Source organism: Camelina sativa, chromosome 20, assembly GCF_030686135.1.
Source record: "Camelina sativa cultivar CO46 ecotype springtype chromosome 20, ASM3068613v1".
In the NCBI taxonomy this organism is placed as follows: Eukaryota; Viridiplantae; Streptophyta; class Magnoliopsida; order Brassicales; family Brassicaceae; genus Camelina; species Camelina sativa.
This window is the reverse complement of record NC_141899.1, coordinates 5,443,453-5,459,943: the sequence shown is the minus strand read 5'-3', so window position 1 is coordinate 5,459,943 and position 16,491 is coordinate 5,443,453. Positions and strand designations below refer to the sequence as shown.

At 40.6% G+C, this 16,491-nt stretch overlaps 3 protein-coding genes across 4 annotated transcripts; 2 read left to right on the top strand and 1 right to left on the bottom strand.

The window, feature by feature from the left end:
• The first annotated feature begins 359 nt into the window (after window positions 1–359).
• LOC147918482 (uncharacterized) lies at window positions 360–1,760 on the top strand. The gene has a single exon (XM_087503547.1). The coding sequence runs from the start codon at window positions 360–362 to the stop codon at window positions 1,758–1,760; it is 1,401 nt and encodes a 466-aa protein (XP_087359673.1).
• A 5,176-nt stretch (window positions 1,761–6,936) lies between these two features.
• On the bottom strand, window positions 6,937–9,143 carry LOC104769547 (uncharacterized). The gene is made up of 2 exons (XM_010493777.3): window positions 8,145–9,143; window positions 6,937–7,950 (listed from the first exon to the last, which is right to left on the bottom strand). The coding sequence occupies exons 1-2, from the start codon at window positions 8,526–8,528 to the stop codon at window positions 7,126–7,128; spliced, it is 1,209 nt and encodes a 402-aa protein (XP_010492079.1). The 5' UTR covers window positions 8,529–9,143; the 3' UTR covers window positions 6,937–7,125.
• Window positions 9,144–9,439: 296 nt separating this feature from the next.
• On the top strand, window positions 9,440–16,368 carry LOC104769546 (ADP-ribosylation factor GTPase-activating protein AGD3). 2 transcript variants are annotated; one of them, XM_010493776.3, is made up of 19 exons: window positions 9,440–10,251; window positions 10,876–10,952; window positions 11,040–11,140; window positions 11,471–11,541; window positions 11,741–11,803; window positions 12,232–12,276; window positions 12,683–12,748; window positions 12,824–12,871; window positions 12,986–13,081; window positions 13,160–13,201; window positions 13,345–13,560; window positions 13,632–13,763; window positions 13,849–14,079; window positions 14,188–14,274; window positions 14,363–14,698; window positions 14,843–14,988; window positions 15,098–15,182; window positions 15,320–15,789; window positions 15,878–16,368. In XM_010493776.3, exons 1-19 carry the CDS (start codon window positions 10,207–10,209, stop codon window positions 16,008–16,010), a joined length of 2,490 nt encoding a protein of 829 aa, XP_010492078.1. In that variant the 5' UTR covers window positions 9,440–10,206; the 3' UTR covers window positions 16,011–16,368. The 2 variants fall into 2 exon arrangements, 1 of the variants encoding a protein (XP_010492078.1); XR_015592483.1 differs by having other exon boundaries at window positions 9,577–10,251; window positions 14,183–14,274.
• Window positions 16,369–16,491: the final 123 nt, after the last annotated feature.

Genomic DNA, 16,491 nt, shown 5'->3' with positions numbered 1-16,491 from the left:
TAAGACTTCGATTTAGTGGAACTGTGTGGTCCTTGGAGGGAAATTGCCCAGAAATTTTTTGGAATATGAAAACGATATTCCGAACGAGATATACATAGAAAAACCCAAAGGGTGGGCTTAGGAAACGCTTTTCCATTTAGAGGGTTTCATATTTTAGGAAAAGATTGAGTTACCGGGAAAATCTTTTATTTTCGCCGGATTTGATTGATTCTTTCTCTGTTTTTACGGTGTATTCTTGGAAGGTTACTGGAAAGTTCTTGACCTAGTTCTTCGTTTGCGGCCGCCGTCTTTCATTGTGAAGTGCTGGACAAGGTGAGGAAGCGCGAGTGTTTAGTGAGAACTTTTTTTCAGAGTGGGTGATGGAGTATGCTTTAGATAAAGCTTTGAAGGAGATGTCGCTCGAGGACGACCAGCTGATTGTGCTTCAGGACCATGCGAAGTTCGTCTCGAGTGTAAGGAATACTTGTAGTATTATTGGCAAGCTACTGTGTCCGGAGAATCAAAAGATGTCAAGTTTGATCCACGAGATGCCAAGGGTTTGGAGGGTCTATAACAGAGTCCGTGGGATCGCTTTGCCCAATGACAAGTTCCAGTTCATCTTTGATTCTGAGGCAGATCTTTCTATGGTGCTGCAGTCTGGAGCTTGGACTTTTAATGACTGGAGCCTGACGCTTGAGAGATGGGTAGAGAATCCGCCGAGTGATTTTCTCAAGGTGTTACCAATATGGGTGCGTATTCGGCACATACCGGTGAATTATCTTACTGTGGACACGATAAAGGAAATTGCAGGACACATTGGTCGTGTCACGGATATTGCTTTTGATCCATTGAAGCCTCTAAGTAGGGGATATGTGAGAGTTAGGGTTTTGTTTGATATTAACAAGCCTCTGAAGAATAGGAAAGAATTGAAGATTCCATCAGGTGAGGTTGTGGAGATAGGATTTGAGTATGAAAGAATCCGGAAGAGATGTTATCATTGTTTACGGTTGACGCATGACAAGCTTCGATGCCCTTTGTTACCTTCAAACCGGCAATCTTCTGCTACGGGGGAGGAGAAAGGTCAGTTGTTGGTTCCACAGCGGTTGGTTCCGAGGATTAGTAATGATGATCCCTTGTTTGGGGTACTGACTGATGATGATGTGGGCATTGATGTGTTGACTGGTAAACCAAAGATTGCTAAGGAGGTTTTGGACGAGATGCGTCAGTACTTGTCTGTAGCTGAGCCTAAGGAGAAGCAGATTCGTATTGAAAGAGTCCGTAAGTCTGTTTGGGATCTTGAAGGTGACATTGAAGGTCAACAGACTTTGCTACGGTTGGAAGCTCCTACACGACTTACTGCGGATGCGGACAAAGATAAAGGGCTGGTCTTTGACTTTGAACACTCAGCTTCTTCAATTGGTGACGGTGACCGAACTATGAGTCCTGCTCAGAATTCTGTTCAATCACAGCCGATTGTTTCCTCCTCTGCTTTTCTGTCTGGTCATGGTGCTACGGGTCATCGAGCTAGCTTCTCTGCTGGCTCTTCCGGCACTACCAAATACCAGAAGAAACGTAGACGCCCTAGTCAATGGAGGAGGAAAGCTCAGGCCACGTTAAAGGATCAGGGGACTGGAAGAAGTAATCAACCTGTTAACGATGAGAATGATGTAGTAGTGATGTCAAAGAGGAAAGCTTGTGATGAGGTTCCAGTATCAGCTAAGGTTGCTAAACACGATGCAAGTAAGGCGGTTCCAAGTGAGGAACTGCCAGTTCAAATATGAGTTTTATGAGTTGGAATTGTCAAGGATTGGGGGGCACCTTGACAATTCCTTACTTGAGGGAGATGCGTCGTCTACATTTCCCGGACTTTTTGTTCCTCCTGGAAACTAAAAATTCCAGAGACTATGTGGTGAAGTTACAAAGGAGTTTGGGGTACGAGTACTCGCATATAGTGGATCTAGTGGGGCTCAGTGGAGGATTGGCTCTATTCTGGAAGCCATCTTATGAAGTTGAAGTTATTAGTGCGGATCACCGAATCATAGACGTGAAGGCCAAGCTTGGATCACTTTCGTTTTATGTTTCTTGTGTCTATGGGGATCCGGTAAGTAGTTTGAGACAAGGTGTATGGGATTCACTTGTTGACATTGGGGTGTCTCGAGATGCACCATGGCTGGTCATAGGTGACTTGAATGAAATGGTCAGTAATACTGAGAAGCTTGGAGGTCCAGCACGGGCGGAATCATCATTTTTCCCTTTTAGAAATATGATTCTTGATTGTCGCCTACGGGAGGTCTCCAGTATTGGTAATAGACTGTCGTGGGCCGGTAAACGCAATAATATGTGGATCCAGTGCTGTTTGGATAGAGCCCTTGGGAATGAAGCATGGTTTCAGCAGTTTCCACGGGTGCAAGGTGAATATATGGAAAGGATTGGCTCGGATCACAGGGCATTACTGCTACGCTTGGCTAATGATAATGTTTCTAGATCAGGAAGGTTCATTTTTAACAAAAGATGGATCTCTAAACCGGATTTCGCTGCGGTGGTTCAATCAGGTTGGAACAAAGGCGTGACTACGGGACAAACATCTGTGATGAGTCGGATTGCGGAGTGTAGAAGAACTATTTCTGGATGGAAAAGATCACAAAATCTGAATTCCAAAGTGCGGATACAGCAGGTTAGAGAGCAACTGGATGCAGAGGGTACCAAAATACATCCTAACTTTCAGCTTATGCGGGATCTACGCTGGGAACTGACTGAGAATTATCGAGCAGAAGAGCTTTATTGGAAGGAAAGGAGTCGAGAACAATGGTTGCAGGGGGGTGACCGCAACACGAAGTTTTTTCATGGTAGTGTTCAACGGTGTAGGATTCAGAATCAGATTTTATCTCTTTTTGATGAAAATGGTGTAGAGCAGTTCTCTGAGGGGTCTAAAGGAGAGGTGGCCGTGGCATATTTCCGCAAGATGTTTACTAGCTCAAATCCTAGTGCCATAATGGAAGCTCTAGATGGGATGGTGCCTCGTGTCACTGATAGTATGAATGCAGAACTAATTCGCCCGGTTTCTGCATTGGAAATAAAGAATGCAGTTTTTAGCATCAAAGGGGAGAAGACGCCAGGGGCGGATGGTATGTCGAGTCAATTCTTTAAAGAATATTGGGATGTTGTTGGACCTCAGGTGGTGCAGGAGGTGCAACAGTTTTTTGCATCTAGTCATCTTCCATCTGATTGGAATTTTACGCAGATATGTCTAATCCCGAAGGTGCAGAATCCTACTCGCATGACCAACCTAAGGCCTATCAGTCTGTGTTCTATATTATACAAAACAGTGTCTAAAGTTTTATGTCAGCGTTTGAAGCGGTTCCTGCCTAAAATAGTATCAGACACTCAAGGTGCCTTTGTGTCGGGTCGCCTCATAACTGATAACATACTTTTAGCACACGAATTGGTCCATGCGCTTCAGACGAAAGCAGGTTGTAATGAGGAATTTCTAGCCATTAAGACAGATATGTCTAAAGCCTACGACAGAGTAGAGTGGAATTTTCTTGAAGAACTGCTTATTAGGCTTGGTTTTGATATTAAATGGGTTAACTGGATTATGAGCTGTGTGCGTTCAGTTACCTTCTCGGTTCTCATTAACGGGAAGGAACATGGCTTCATTAAACCAGAGAGGGGGATTAGACAAGGGGATCCTTTGTCCCCCCTTTCTCTTTATTCTCTGAGCGGAGGCACTAGTCCATGTGATGAACAAGGCAGAGCAAGAGGGTAGACTCACGGGGCTGAAACTTACACCGGAGTGTCCTTCGATCCAGCACCTCCTTTTTGCTGATGACAGCCTATTTCTGTGTCGTGCTAGTCTTTTGGAATGCGCAAACCTGTTACAGTGTTTAAGGTTGTATGGAGATGCGTCTGGTCAAGAGATAAATCTCCAAAAATCATCGATAACCTTTGGAAAGAAGTTAGATCCGTACATGAGGAGGGTTATCGGTTTGTTTACGGGTATTGAACAAAAGGGAGGGGCTGGTAAGTACTTAGGCCTCCCTGAATGCTTTAGTGGCTCCAAGAAGGACATGTTAGCGTATATAACAGATAGATTAACATCTCGATTACGCGGTTGGTTCGAGAAAACATTGTCCTTGGGGGGAAAAGAAGTTTTGCTTAAAGCAGTGGTGCTTGCTCTTCCGGTGTATGCGATGTCCTGCTTTAGGCTATCGAAACACCAATGTAAGAAGATAACGAGTGCGATGGCTAACTTTTGGTGGAATGCAGTGGAGGAGAAGCAGAAGATGCATTGGGTTTCTTGGGAGAAAATGTGTAAGTCAAAGGATCAGGGTGGCTTAGGATTCAGGGATATAGGCCGTTTTAATCAAGCTCTTCTTGTGAAGCAAGCTTGGCGCCTCCTGGACGCACCATCTTCGTTACTGGCACGGGTGTATAAAGCGAGATATTTTCCCTCGACATCGTTTATGGAGGCTAATCTTGGTCCGCGACCGTCTTATGCTTGGAGAAGTATATTATTTGGGAGAGAGTTGTTGGAAAAGGGCCTCATGAAGTCCATAGGTGATGGTTTGGATACCAACGTTTGGCTGGATAAGTGGGTTTTTGATGAGCTTCCACGGAGACCATGTAATAAGAAGCAGATGATAAATTTGAATCTCCGAGTGTCTGAACTTATCACTAATCAAGGGGACTGGAATCTGCAGGCTCTTCAGGAACTTTTTCCCCCCTGTGATGTTATCAAAATAAGATCATTTCCCCCGGATACGCGGCTTCAAGATAGGTTGGTATGGGCGTATACGAATAATGGACACTACTCAGTAAAGAGTGGTTATTGGTTGAGCTCTAAAGCTATGGAGGTCCCGAGTGGTGAATCAGAGGGCTCACGAGTGTTGAATGAACTAAAACAAAAGGTTTGGACAGTTGAGACAGCTCCAAAAATAAGAATGTTTCTATGGAGAGTCCTCTCAGGTGCTATAGCAGTTGCGGACTGCATGAGGAATCATGGTCTACAAGTTAATCCGATATGTCAGGTGTGCAGATCTGCCGACGAAACTGTGTCACATGCTCTGTTCCTTTGTCCTGTGGCGTCAACGGTTTGGTCAGCTACTGCTCTACCTTTGCCTGTCCAAGGTTTCTCTACTTCGGTCTCGGAGAACATTGGTCATTGTTTGAGACTTATTACTAATACTGATCTACCATCGTCCCTACGCCTTGCTATACCTTGGATTTTATGGGAGATATGGAAGGCTCGTAATGGGATGGTTTTCAATAACAAGCTGCAGGACCATCATGTGTTAATTGTAGGTGCGGTGGCGGATGCTGAGGAATGGTTAAAACTGAATGAGTTGCAGAAGCAAGAGCAAAGGTCAGTTGTGGGTATTATGCGAGGGGGTATGTCACAGAAGAGGTGGACTAAACCAGCGTTTGGAATACTGAAATGTAATATTAACGCATCTTGGGCTAGTAGTCAGCACTATGCGGGGGGAGCTTGGATTCTTAGGAATCATGTAGGTGATGTTCTGTTCCATTCCCGGCATGCGTTTCTACCGACAGTGAATAGAATTGATGCAGAACTACAATGTTTGCTTTGGTGTTTGGAGAGTTTACAGATCTTACAAATCCTCTCGTTTGAAGTCTGGACAGATTGTGATGCAGTAATTCAGGCGCTTGAAAAACCGCAGGCTTGGCCTAAGTATCGTTCACTGCTTCATAAGATAAGCCAAGTTATGGTGCATTTGCAGAATGTATCAATACACCTTGCGTCACCTAAGTCGAATGGAGTGGTGCGATCGCTTGCTAATAGTGTTACACGAGACGGCAGGTTGAACTCGTATTTGGCTATGGGAGGTCCTGCTTGGTTACATGAGCAGATTGCACGTGACAGCTATACTTAATATCGGGTGTTGTTTCCCGTTTTGCTTGGTTTTTGGTTTGCTTTCTCTATTTGAAACATTGTATTTCAACTTTTCTTTATATATCACAGACGATTAAAAAAAGAAAACGATATTCCAAGTAAAAACCTTAGCGTTGAACGTCGTTTCCTAATTTAAAGCAAAACGTCAAACCACAGTTTTGATTTAAAGAAAAAAATAAACGTCCAAGTCGTCTCCATCTTCATCTGACTTTTAAATGCACACCAAGTGGGATTTTTGGTGTGTCCTCCCAAAACACACGTATCTTTCATAAATGTCAAATTAGAGACATGTAACATCTTATACATGCATCCGTACGCAGAAATGAAGAGGCCATGGTTAAAAGAGCTATCCATGATATATGTATATGTGGTACTGAGTCATCATGTTCACATAATACCATCAAAAGAGTTTATGAAAGTCGTTGAAGGCTCAACAATAGTGTTATTGTGTCCGTCCCTCCCATTTTTCCTTTGTTTTTGTAATACAAACATCTAGGCATATCGTTTAAAACCAACCTGAAATATTCAGACCAGTGTATCTTCGATTAACAAACACTGTAACACCGAGTGGGACTTTTGATCAAACCATAAGCTGAAACCCCGTAAAAACAGAATCCCAAACTGAAGGAACAATAAGCCAATGATCAACTAACGAGAGCTTTGCTTGCAATATCTTCTTTAAAGCAAACAAATGGAACCCATGGTTTTTTAATCTAAAGTTGAACTAAATCGAAAGAAAACAAGAAAAGGTTACCTTCTTTCTCAGCATCAACAGACTTTTTACCTGCTCATAAGTTCCACAAATTCACAAATCTTGATTTTCCCTGCCTCACCAAAAGGAGGCTTTCTCCATGATCAAGCAGTCTTCCTCATCCACAAGTAGATTACAGTTTTCGTGCTCAAAACCATGTATTTCTTTAACCCTGTAATCTACCTAGAAACAATTCACCAGTGTTGAAACCAAACATCTTTCTCTGATCAAGATAGCTTCGAAAAAGTTGAGGAAGCTTTAGACTCTCTTCAGCGTGTTCTATCTACCACTCTCAAAGGCAAACTGTTTCTTACTATGTTACCAATACTTTTGCTGCATATAGTCTCTAATTTGGTTAAAAGAGAAGTCTAGGAAATAAAAATTTATTACATGTGCTGCTAAAAGATGCTACATGTTTGTATATCATGGACACCAACTTCATCTCCCTCCAGCGTTTTCAACCAACTTGTTCGTGGAAGATCGATCAGACAACTGTTTCATCTACACTTGGCTTGGCACGATATTGTCGACCATTCTTTTGGAAACTGGTGGAGCTCTCTAATTCTCCTATTTCAGTAACCCCACTCCCTAGTTCTCCTATTTCAGTAACCCCATCTTCTGTTGCACTTGGTCTCTCATCTTCTGCCACCTCTCCAGCTACAATAGGCTTCGTCTCACAGCAGTTATTACCATCTTCTCGTACATCCTTGGTCTTCTTCTGTGGAATAAAGGACACCTTGAATGGTTCTGAATCTGAAGTTTTCAATCCTTCTACAGCTTTGGGAATGTCCATGTACTCTCCTGTTGGGGACTTATCATTCAATTCACAAGATGGATCAAAGGTGTAACGTGTGTACTTGGAAGGATTCAGCAGGTAATCCGGTACCCTAGCACCATTTTTACTTTGATGAGACATGCTTGTTGAGGAGGTAGTAGAAGTATCTTCAGGCTTCTTTAATGTTTCTTCAGATACAACATCAAACCTGACTCGCTTGCCTGTCCTTGCTTCTGAATCTGAAGTATCCTCCTTCCTTTTGAGTATAGGTTTTGGTGGTGGTGGCACAGCTTTAGATGACTCTCCTCCTGAGTGAGGAGTCTCTTTGGCAACAAAAGCTTTAAGTTTATTAGCCTCGATTTCGTCTTCCTTGAGCCTAATTTGTGCAGCAACATAGTTAGCACGAGGATCCCGAGTCCAGCCAATTCCACTCCTGTTTCTCAACCTCTGTGCCGAAAGAGAATCTTTCATAGACAAACCTTCAACGTCATTCTCTTTCCCTAGTGCCACTTTATCATACTCATCTTCCTCTGCCTGCGCAAAGTATCAATTAAAGCGAAAACTACTCCCTACAAACAAGCCTAATATTTAAAGAATCAAATTCCAGAATTCTCATACGAATCTACCAAAATCACAAGAGAAGGACCAACAACAAACAATGTTCCCTAATTTTAACTATCGTAGCAATGAGAAACAATGATTAAGAAGAGACTACAATTGATATATACCTCATCATCGAGAGTGCGGTCAAGGCCCATGGAGGCTCTGATACTCCAGTCACCATCAAAATCCTCGCCGCCATCAATATCTTTGAGATCATCCTCTAAAGGTTTCCGAGCAGTGTTAGAGGAGATCCTCTGCTGTCTTAGAATATCGTCGAACGATGACGCACAAGGAATCTCGTCTCTATCGTACGAATCTCGATTCCACTCCCGTTTCTCAACTTCGGTTCCGGAGACACTCCACACCGACCCGGATTGCTGCCGCGACGCCGGAGTAGAAGATGTAGAAAACTTGGAAGAAGAAGAAGGACGAGAGAAGGCGAGAGATCCGAAGCTCTTCGCAACGCGAGATTGGAAATCCTCGTCCGCTGATCCAGAAGACGACGCCATTGGGAAAGAAAGCTAATTAGAAATTGGAAAAAAACACACAAAATCGATTGGGCGAGACGAGAGTAATGGAAGAAGAAGAAGAAGAAGAAGAAGAAGGAAGGAAGGAAAGCACGCCGCCTTGCGTGTGATCCTTTTTAAATAAATGGAAATTTAAATGGGCATTTTTATTAATTGGGCCTGGTGTAACTAAAGTTTGGCCCATTATCGGCCTAGTTCAGTCACTGAATTATTTTGACACTATATAATGTAGATCATGTTATTTTACTACTACCTATTTTAAGGTCTATAATATATACTAAGGAAATGAAAGAGGCGACAGGCTAAAAAGGAAAAGAGAGATCTAAAGTGATACTACTACTATTGTAGATCCATAGCATATAGATATGAAATCATTTGAGAGAGAAAACATACGAATAGAGACCAGATTAATATAAATCAGAACAAAGAAGAAAAACACATGAGCATATAATCTGCATATGGGAGTTTTACCGGATTTTTAAAAAACAAAGAATTAAAAACTACATTTAGAACAAAATCTTAAAACATAGATTTAACACGATCTTGGTTAGAGAATATAAATGAATGAATAAACAAATCTTGTACTACTAGCTGGACAAGAGTCAAGAGAGATGATGATATACATTTTTAAACTAAAACAATGGGGGTTTTTGAATCCAAGAAAATATATTTAATTATCATATGCGACTGTAAAGTCTTGAAAAATAAAAAAAAAGTAAGATAATCGTGTCCATTTTTCTTCAAAATTTCACTTTTCTTTTTGCTTTACAATTTTTTTGTTTTTGTTTCCACACACACTAATAATAATAAAAGAGTTTTTAATTTCAGATTAAAAAAATTGTAAAAAAAAAAAAGAGGAATCATTTATACCCCACTGACCTCTCTGTCTCTCCGGAACAAAAGGTAATGGAGAAGCAACCAGATAACGGGTCCCACACTCTATTCAAACACCACTCGAAAGAGCTTCACGTACGTTACACGCGCCTGTTGAGTTTCACTCTTCTCAATCTAACACGCGCAAAGAATGAGCGTGGAGAAAAGCGTCAAGTCCTTTGGTTTTCTCTCAGATGACCACGACCACCACCACCACTGTTACAGAGAGAAAGCAAAGCACAACAGTCTCAGTCTCCCTCTCCTCTCTTTTTATTTTTTCTTTTACACACTCTGCAAAACGGCGTCGTATCTTACCAACCTTTACACGATCTCCGGCGGTAATTAAAACGGCACAGTTTTCGCCGTCTTTTTGTGGTTTAATTTTATACTAACAGAGACGGTGAAGTTTTTTTCTTTTCTCTTTTCTTTTTTTCTCTTCTCCCGAGACACTTCACCTAAAAATCACAATTTCTCTTTACTGTTTTTCTCGATTTCGCGAGGAGGAAAACAAAAAAACCAAACTCGAAATTTACACAAACACAAGGCTCGAGACTTTTTGTAAGATCATCGGGGTTTGGTTTTCTTTGATATTTCGGGAAAGCTTTTGGAAGTAGAGGATCTCACGTTTTTTTTCGTTTTGTCTCCTGTTTCTTTGTTTTTCCTATGTGAGTAAAAAAAAAAGTGATGGTCTTTAGCTTTTAGGTTTTGGTTTTTGTTTTTGGTTTTTGTTTGTGGGATGTTAATTGGTGTTTGTTGTCGAAGAAGAGGAAGTTAGAATTTGCTCAAAATGCATTTCACCAAGCTTGATGACTCTCCCATGTTCCGCAAACAGGTTTGTTTCTTCGTTCCTGTCTTTGTTTCTTGTCCTCATCTGTTCAGTCTTTTAGTGTGCTAGCTTGGTTCAATTTGTGTCATATTAATTAGGTTATGAACAGAAAAAAATTTTGGATGTTTTATGTCTGGAATTTTCTTGTATTCACCGACATTTGTACCCCAATTTTAGTGTGGAAGGTTCAATTTATTTGTGTCACTGAGAAATTGGTTTGGCTAATGGACTGCCTATATTCCCGCTCTGCCTTGTTTTGCTGGTGAAATGTGAATTGACTTGTGATCCAGTTCACATGTTTGGATCTCTGACTTGTGTCCACTTAGCCAGTATTCTCATGCTCACTTTTTAGTCCGACATCTGCTATATATATACTCTAATGGGCACAAGAGAAGGAGCAGAAGTTTTTTTTGCAACTTAAATGTAAAGGAAGTTCCTTTAGTGTAGCTCCAGTCCCCTGTGCCTAAATCACTAAGTTTAGTGTAGCTCCAGTCCCCTGTGCCTAAATCACTAAGTTTGTTGGGTTGTCCATAGTTGCAGTTTCTTTGACAAAGGCTTGTTTCTTGACGTTCGCATTATGTACTTCGCCTTCCAGCTGTGTGCTTACATGAATATCTTTTTCTGAAACAGTTACAAAGCATGGAGGAGAGTGCGGAGATATTGCGGGAAAGAAGTCTCAAGTTTTACAAAGGATGCCGGAAATACACGTATGCTCCAAATTTTCTTCCGGCTTAAAGAAACATGAGAACATATATCTTTTAACAGAGATAGATTATCCTTTTTTCTTGTTACAGTGAAGGGCTAGGCGAGGCATATGATGGGGATATTGCTTTCGCAAGTGCACTTGAAACATTTGGTGGAGGCCATAATGATCCAATAAGTGTGGCTTTTGGAGGTACATGACTGATCTCACATAATCTATGGAAACTCGCAGTAGCATATCGTCTCTTTATCCCCATTCTTTGTACGCCTACTTGTCATCTGAGATTTTAAGCTAATTTCCTTTAAGATTTTTTATATTTTCGAATATTGTTAGTTGTCAAGCACATATTTATGGTGGCTTGAATTGTACAGAGTGAAATTGTTGTTCCTGTTTTTGCTCTCTCCGCCTCTCTCTTGCTAGGATTGTTAGATTCACAGGTTATGGTGGGAATATCTCAGTTAAGAATTGGAAAAAAACTAGTTTCATCAACAGGTGCTGATAATCTCTAACTTGATGTGCTAGGACCTGTCATGACGAAATTTACAATTGCGCTGAGGGAAATTGGGACTTATAAGGAAGTTCTTCGGTCACAGGTATGTTAGTTTGTTATTGTTGACGCTCTCTCCATTTCTCCTTCTGATAACTCCTCTGTGGTATCAACTAGGATAGTTCTGTTTTCCTCAAGCAAAAGTTGCCGCTATATAGATTCATTCTCCTTAAGACATTGTAAGATTTAGATTAGATCAAGTCTTTTCAGTTCAAATTTCAATTTTGATGAGTTCTCATTGTCAGGTGGAACATATACTGAATGACAGATTACTTCAATTTGCCAATATGGACTTGCATGAGGTTAAGGTACAAGATGTTTACTTTCTTCTTGGCTAAATCTCTCTTTTTATTTAGTTAAACTATGATGGCAATTAGTACCAACTAAAATATCTATGAAACAATGAAGGACATACATCCTGCCATGTATGAGTGGAAAAAATATGAAGACCTGCCAGGAGGCATTTAATCTAATATGGATTATGTTTAATTTTTCTGGTTTGACTTTGGGATTTCAGCACTCCGGTAGTCAACCTTCCCCAAACAAAATATATTTTAAAATAGTTTTTGAGGTTACTATTGTAGACAAGGTCCAATGAATTCGAAAGATATAATTAAGTTTGAGTCTGTCTTTACATTGTGCTAGTCCAGATATATCTTTCTTATATTTGTTCAAGCAATATAGCATGGCAAGGTTATATTTGGATATGAATCCTGAGAGGTCATTTTTGTCACAGGAAGCTCGGAAGCGCTTTGACAAGGCTAGCCTTACCTACGATCAGGTATCCCTTTGTCAAGGGTTTTTCTTTTCCCCCAACTCTGCTAACATGGTTTGCGGAAAAACCAGAAATTCTCATCCCATTTTTTTTTTAAGACTAGATGTAATATCTGTTTGAAAAGTTTCAACCAAACAAATGGGTTGAGCTCAAAAATTATTTTTGAATCATTCCTCGTTAATGGAGGAAGGCTAGGCTAGGCTAATGGAGGGAGGAATTTTATGTGTGTTGCATTTTTAGGCTGTGAATAAGTCTACAAAACTAGCTAGTTTTCATTCGTGTTACTTTTCTGAGCACTAACTGTTAGTAAGTATTAAATTTGTAGCTTGGAAGTATAATGATATCTGCTTCGTAGCAGTTGGGTCCCTACTTATCTGGAGATTAACTTATTGAACTTCCTTTTGTGCTTTAGGCCCGTGAGAAGTTTTTATCTTTGAGGAAAGGTACAAAAAGTGACGTTGCTGCTGCTTTAGAACAGGTATGGTGCATACTTTTGAGTACCATGTATTGTTTGTTTCCCTATGTTATAACTAACATATTTTGACACTGACAGGAACTTCACACTTCGAGGTCTATGTTCGAGCAAGCTCGGTTCAACCTTGTAAATTTCTTTCGTTTGGTTTTATTTTTTAATTGCAAGTCATATACGTACTGTCACATTCATGTTATTGTTGGAGTAATCATATTTTTATTGGCTTCCCTAATTAATGATCAGGTGACTGCTCTTTCAAATGTTGAAGCTAAGAAAAGGTTTGAATTTTTGGAAGCAGTCAGTGGAACGATGGATGCACATCTCCGGTATTTTAAACAGGTAAGTTCGTTATGCTTCTTCGGAATTATAAAGTAGTCTATAAAGGTTTGTGTCAAATCTGAATGTGGCTGCTTTCAGGGTTACGAATTACTGCATCAGATGGAACCATATATCAATCAGGTTGGTCTAATTTGACTTTTATTTTCTTCAAGAATATATCCCTAAACATTTGGAGTTTATAATTCTCTTTTAAGACTATGTATAAATCTTCACATATATATTTAGAACGCTGAGATAGTTACACCTTGATTCTTTTTTTGCAGGTCTTGACCTATGCGCAACAATCCAGAGAAAGATCAAATTATGAACAAGCAGCACTTAATGAAAAGATGCAGGAGTACAAAAGACAGGTTGATCGAGAGAGCAGGTGGGGTTCAAATGGTTCTAATGGATCACCGAATGGAGATGGTATACAGGCGATAGGTCGAAGCTCTCACAAAATGATAGATGCCGTAATGCAATCTGCTGCAAGGGGGAAGGTATCAATGTCTTTTACATATGAATGCCACATCTTCCAGAGAGTACTATTAACATTTCTTGGTGTTTGCAGGTGCAAACAATAAGGCAAGGTTATCTCTCTAAGCGATCTTCAAATCTGAGAGGAGACTGGAAAAGACGGTTTTTTGTTCTTGACAGCCGGGGAATGCTGTATTATTACCGTAAACAGTGTAGCAAACCATCTGTGAGTTTTGTAATTTTATATATCTATATATTTTCTTTTTGAGCCATTTCTTTGCACACTCTGACTTAGATGATTTGATGTTTAGGGGTCTGGTAGCCAGCTATCTGGACAGAGAAATAGCTCCGAGCTTGGGTCTGGACTTCTTAGTAGGTGGCTGTCTTCGAATAGTCATGGACATGGTGGTGTTCATGATGAGAAGTCTGTAGCTCGTCATACAGTGAACTTACTCACCTCAACGATTAAAGTCGACGCTGATCAATCAGATCTGAGGTTTTGCTTTAGGATCATTTCACCTACAAAAAACTACACGTTGCAGGTTTGACTCAAGAGTGTTTGTTACTACTGCCTTAAAACTTTATTGTTTACATGTTTGCCCATGTTTTTATAGTTTTCACTCAGTGTTTACTTCTGTTTGTCAGTGCAGGCTGAGAGTGCACTCGATCAAATGGATTGGATAGAAAAGATCACAGGGGTTATTGCATCACTACTTAGTTCTCAGGTCCCTGAACAGGTAAGTATTTATCATTGTTCCTTTGCCTGACCAGGCTCATAGTAAATCTCAATGCAATTTTGGTGATTGTCCTTCGAATACATTTCAGCGTCTTCCTGGTAGTCCCATGGGAAGTGGTCACCATCGATCTGCTAGTGAAAGTAGCTCATATGAAAGTTCTGAATATGATCATCCTACTACTGATGAATTTGCATGTGAGAGGAGCTTTTTAGGGTACCATGAAAGGCCATCAAGAAATTTTCAGCCGCAACGGTCTATTAGAAAGGGTGAGAAGCCCATTGATGCGCTGCGAAAGGTCTGTGGGAATGAGAAATGTGCGGATTGTGGAGCTCCAGAACCAGACTGGGCGTCTTTAAATCTGGGGGTTCTTGTCTGTATTGAATGTTCTGGTGTTCACCGTAATCTTGGCGTGCATATATCTAAGGTACATCACCAAAACTCTTACTATTGCTTGCAATATAAAGTGGCACTAGCCTTGATGTTCATTAGCAATATAGCATGTGACTGAATTTGAACTTTTGATGGCTCGACCTTCAGTTTGACATCAGTCTATTGGCTATTACTACAGGTTAGGTCACTCACACTCGACGTGAAAGTATGGGAGCCGTCTGTTATAAGTTTGTTCCAAGCTCTTGGTAACACTTTCGCAAACACAGTTTGGGAGGAGTTACTTCATTCAAGGAGTGCCTTTCATGTTGACCCAGGCTTAACGGGGTAAAAACTCCATTTATGATTGAAATTTTGGCTTTCTTATTCAGAGTGATGGTAACTTTGATCACCTAGACATTACAAATTTAAATTTACTTCACCAAAATATGCGCAGGTCAGATAAATCCAGGGTTATGGTCACTGGAAAACCCAGCTATGCTGATATGATATCTATCAAGGAGAAGTATATACAAGCTAAGGTTTATTAAGCTTCTACTCTTTTATTTGTTTCCTTATGTACGAAATAACTGAAGCTTTGTCGTGTTCTCTCTGTGCTTTGTCATAGGCAATGTTCAGAACAACTCATTCAAACTCTTTTTGTTTTTGTATTTCACAGTATGCTGAGAAGCTATTTGTTAGGAGATCGAGAGACTGCGATTTCCCGCAATCAATTGCACAACAAATGTGGGACGCAGTGTGTGGCAATGATAAAAAGGCTGTTTATAGGCTAATTGTCAATGGTGACGCGGATGTGAATTTTGTGTATGACCAATCATCTTCCAGCTCTTCGTTAACACTTTCAAGAGTAATATTAGTACCAGAAAGGCCGAAGCGTGAAGATGTTCTACTCAGATTAAGGAATGAGTTACTGGATAGAAACTCTGGTAGCTCTTCAAATATTTCTCCAGAAGGAAGCGGATGTTCATCTCTGCTTCACTGTGCTTGTGAGAAGGCAGACATTGGGATGGTAGAGCTTTTGTTGCAGTATGGTGCAAATGTGAACGCCACAGATTCAAGTGGTCAAACGCCACTGCACTGTTGTATTCTCAAAGGCAAAGCAGTAATAGCAAGATTGCTACTCACTAGGTGAGTTTGGTTCTTCTTCCCAAACATTTTCTCTGCCTAAATCGTTTGGAAATATTTGTCTTTACAACAAACTGGGTGAATATTGCAGGGGAGCAGACCCGGAAGCTATGAACGTAGAAGGCAAAACCGCTCTTGATATTGCTGCAGAGTCAAAATTTACTGATCCAGAAGTCCTTGCTCTCCTTTCGGACACAAACGGATACAATCACAGACAGTGCTGATAAAATTTTACAGAGACTCATGGGCATAGAACTTACGGAGCTATGTTGCTTTCACGGTTTCAAGAGCCCAATCACAACTAAAAGAACGGCTACAAGCTTTAGACCCCAATTAAAGTTATGTATTAAATGTTTTTTTGTGATAGATGGACATAGGCTGCTACATATTGGGAAATGATAGTGTATTGTGTTGTGTCGTGTTGTGTGTATGTGGGACTATAGCATCCTAAGTTTGTTATGTCATGGCGTTGTAAACTTGTAAGCAAAGTACTTGCGGTTTTTGTTCACTTCTGGAGAAGGTGGTAACCATAAAATTATTCATTAGCTATTTAATTTGAATGGTTTGATTTTGGTTTTTGAATCTCTCTCTGTCCCATACTCCATACAAACAAAACTAAGATAATGACGCGTTAATGTCAATAACGCCAATTTTGGGCATTAGGAGTACATATAGGTCAACTTATTCCCATTGTATTCACACACT

Bases quoted from the DNA above. Each gene is read 5' to 3' on its own strand.
- LOC147918482 (XM_087503547.1), top strand. From the start codon at position 360: ATGGAGTATGCTTTAGATAAAGCTTTGAAGGAGATGTCGCTCGAGGAC.
- LOC104769547 (XM_010493777.3), bottom strand. From the start codon at position 8,528: ATGGCGTCGTCTTCTGGATCAGCGGACGAGGATTTCCAATCTCGCGTT. The intron at 7,951-8,144 runs GTATATATCAAT...TACTTTGCGCAG, and splicing joins ACCGCACTCTCGATGATGAG to GCAGAGGAAGATGAGTATGA.
- LOC104769546 (XM_010493776.3), top strand. From the start codon at position 10,207: ATGCATTTCACCAAGCTTGATGACTCTCCCATGTTCCGCAAACAG. The intron at 11,542-11,740 runs GTATGTTAGTTT...TCTCATTGTCAG, and splicing joins AGGAAGTTCTTCGGTCACAG to GTGGAACATATACTGAATGA. The intron at 12,872-12,985 runs GTAAATTTCTTT...ATTAATGATCAG, and splicing joins AGCAAGCTCGGTTCAACCTT to GTGACTGCTCTTTCAAATGT.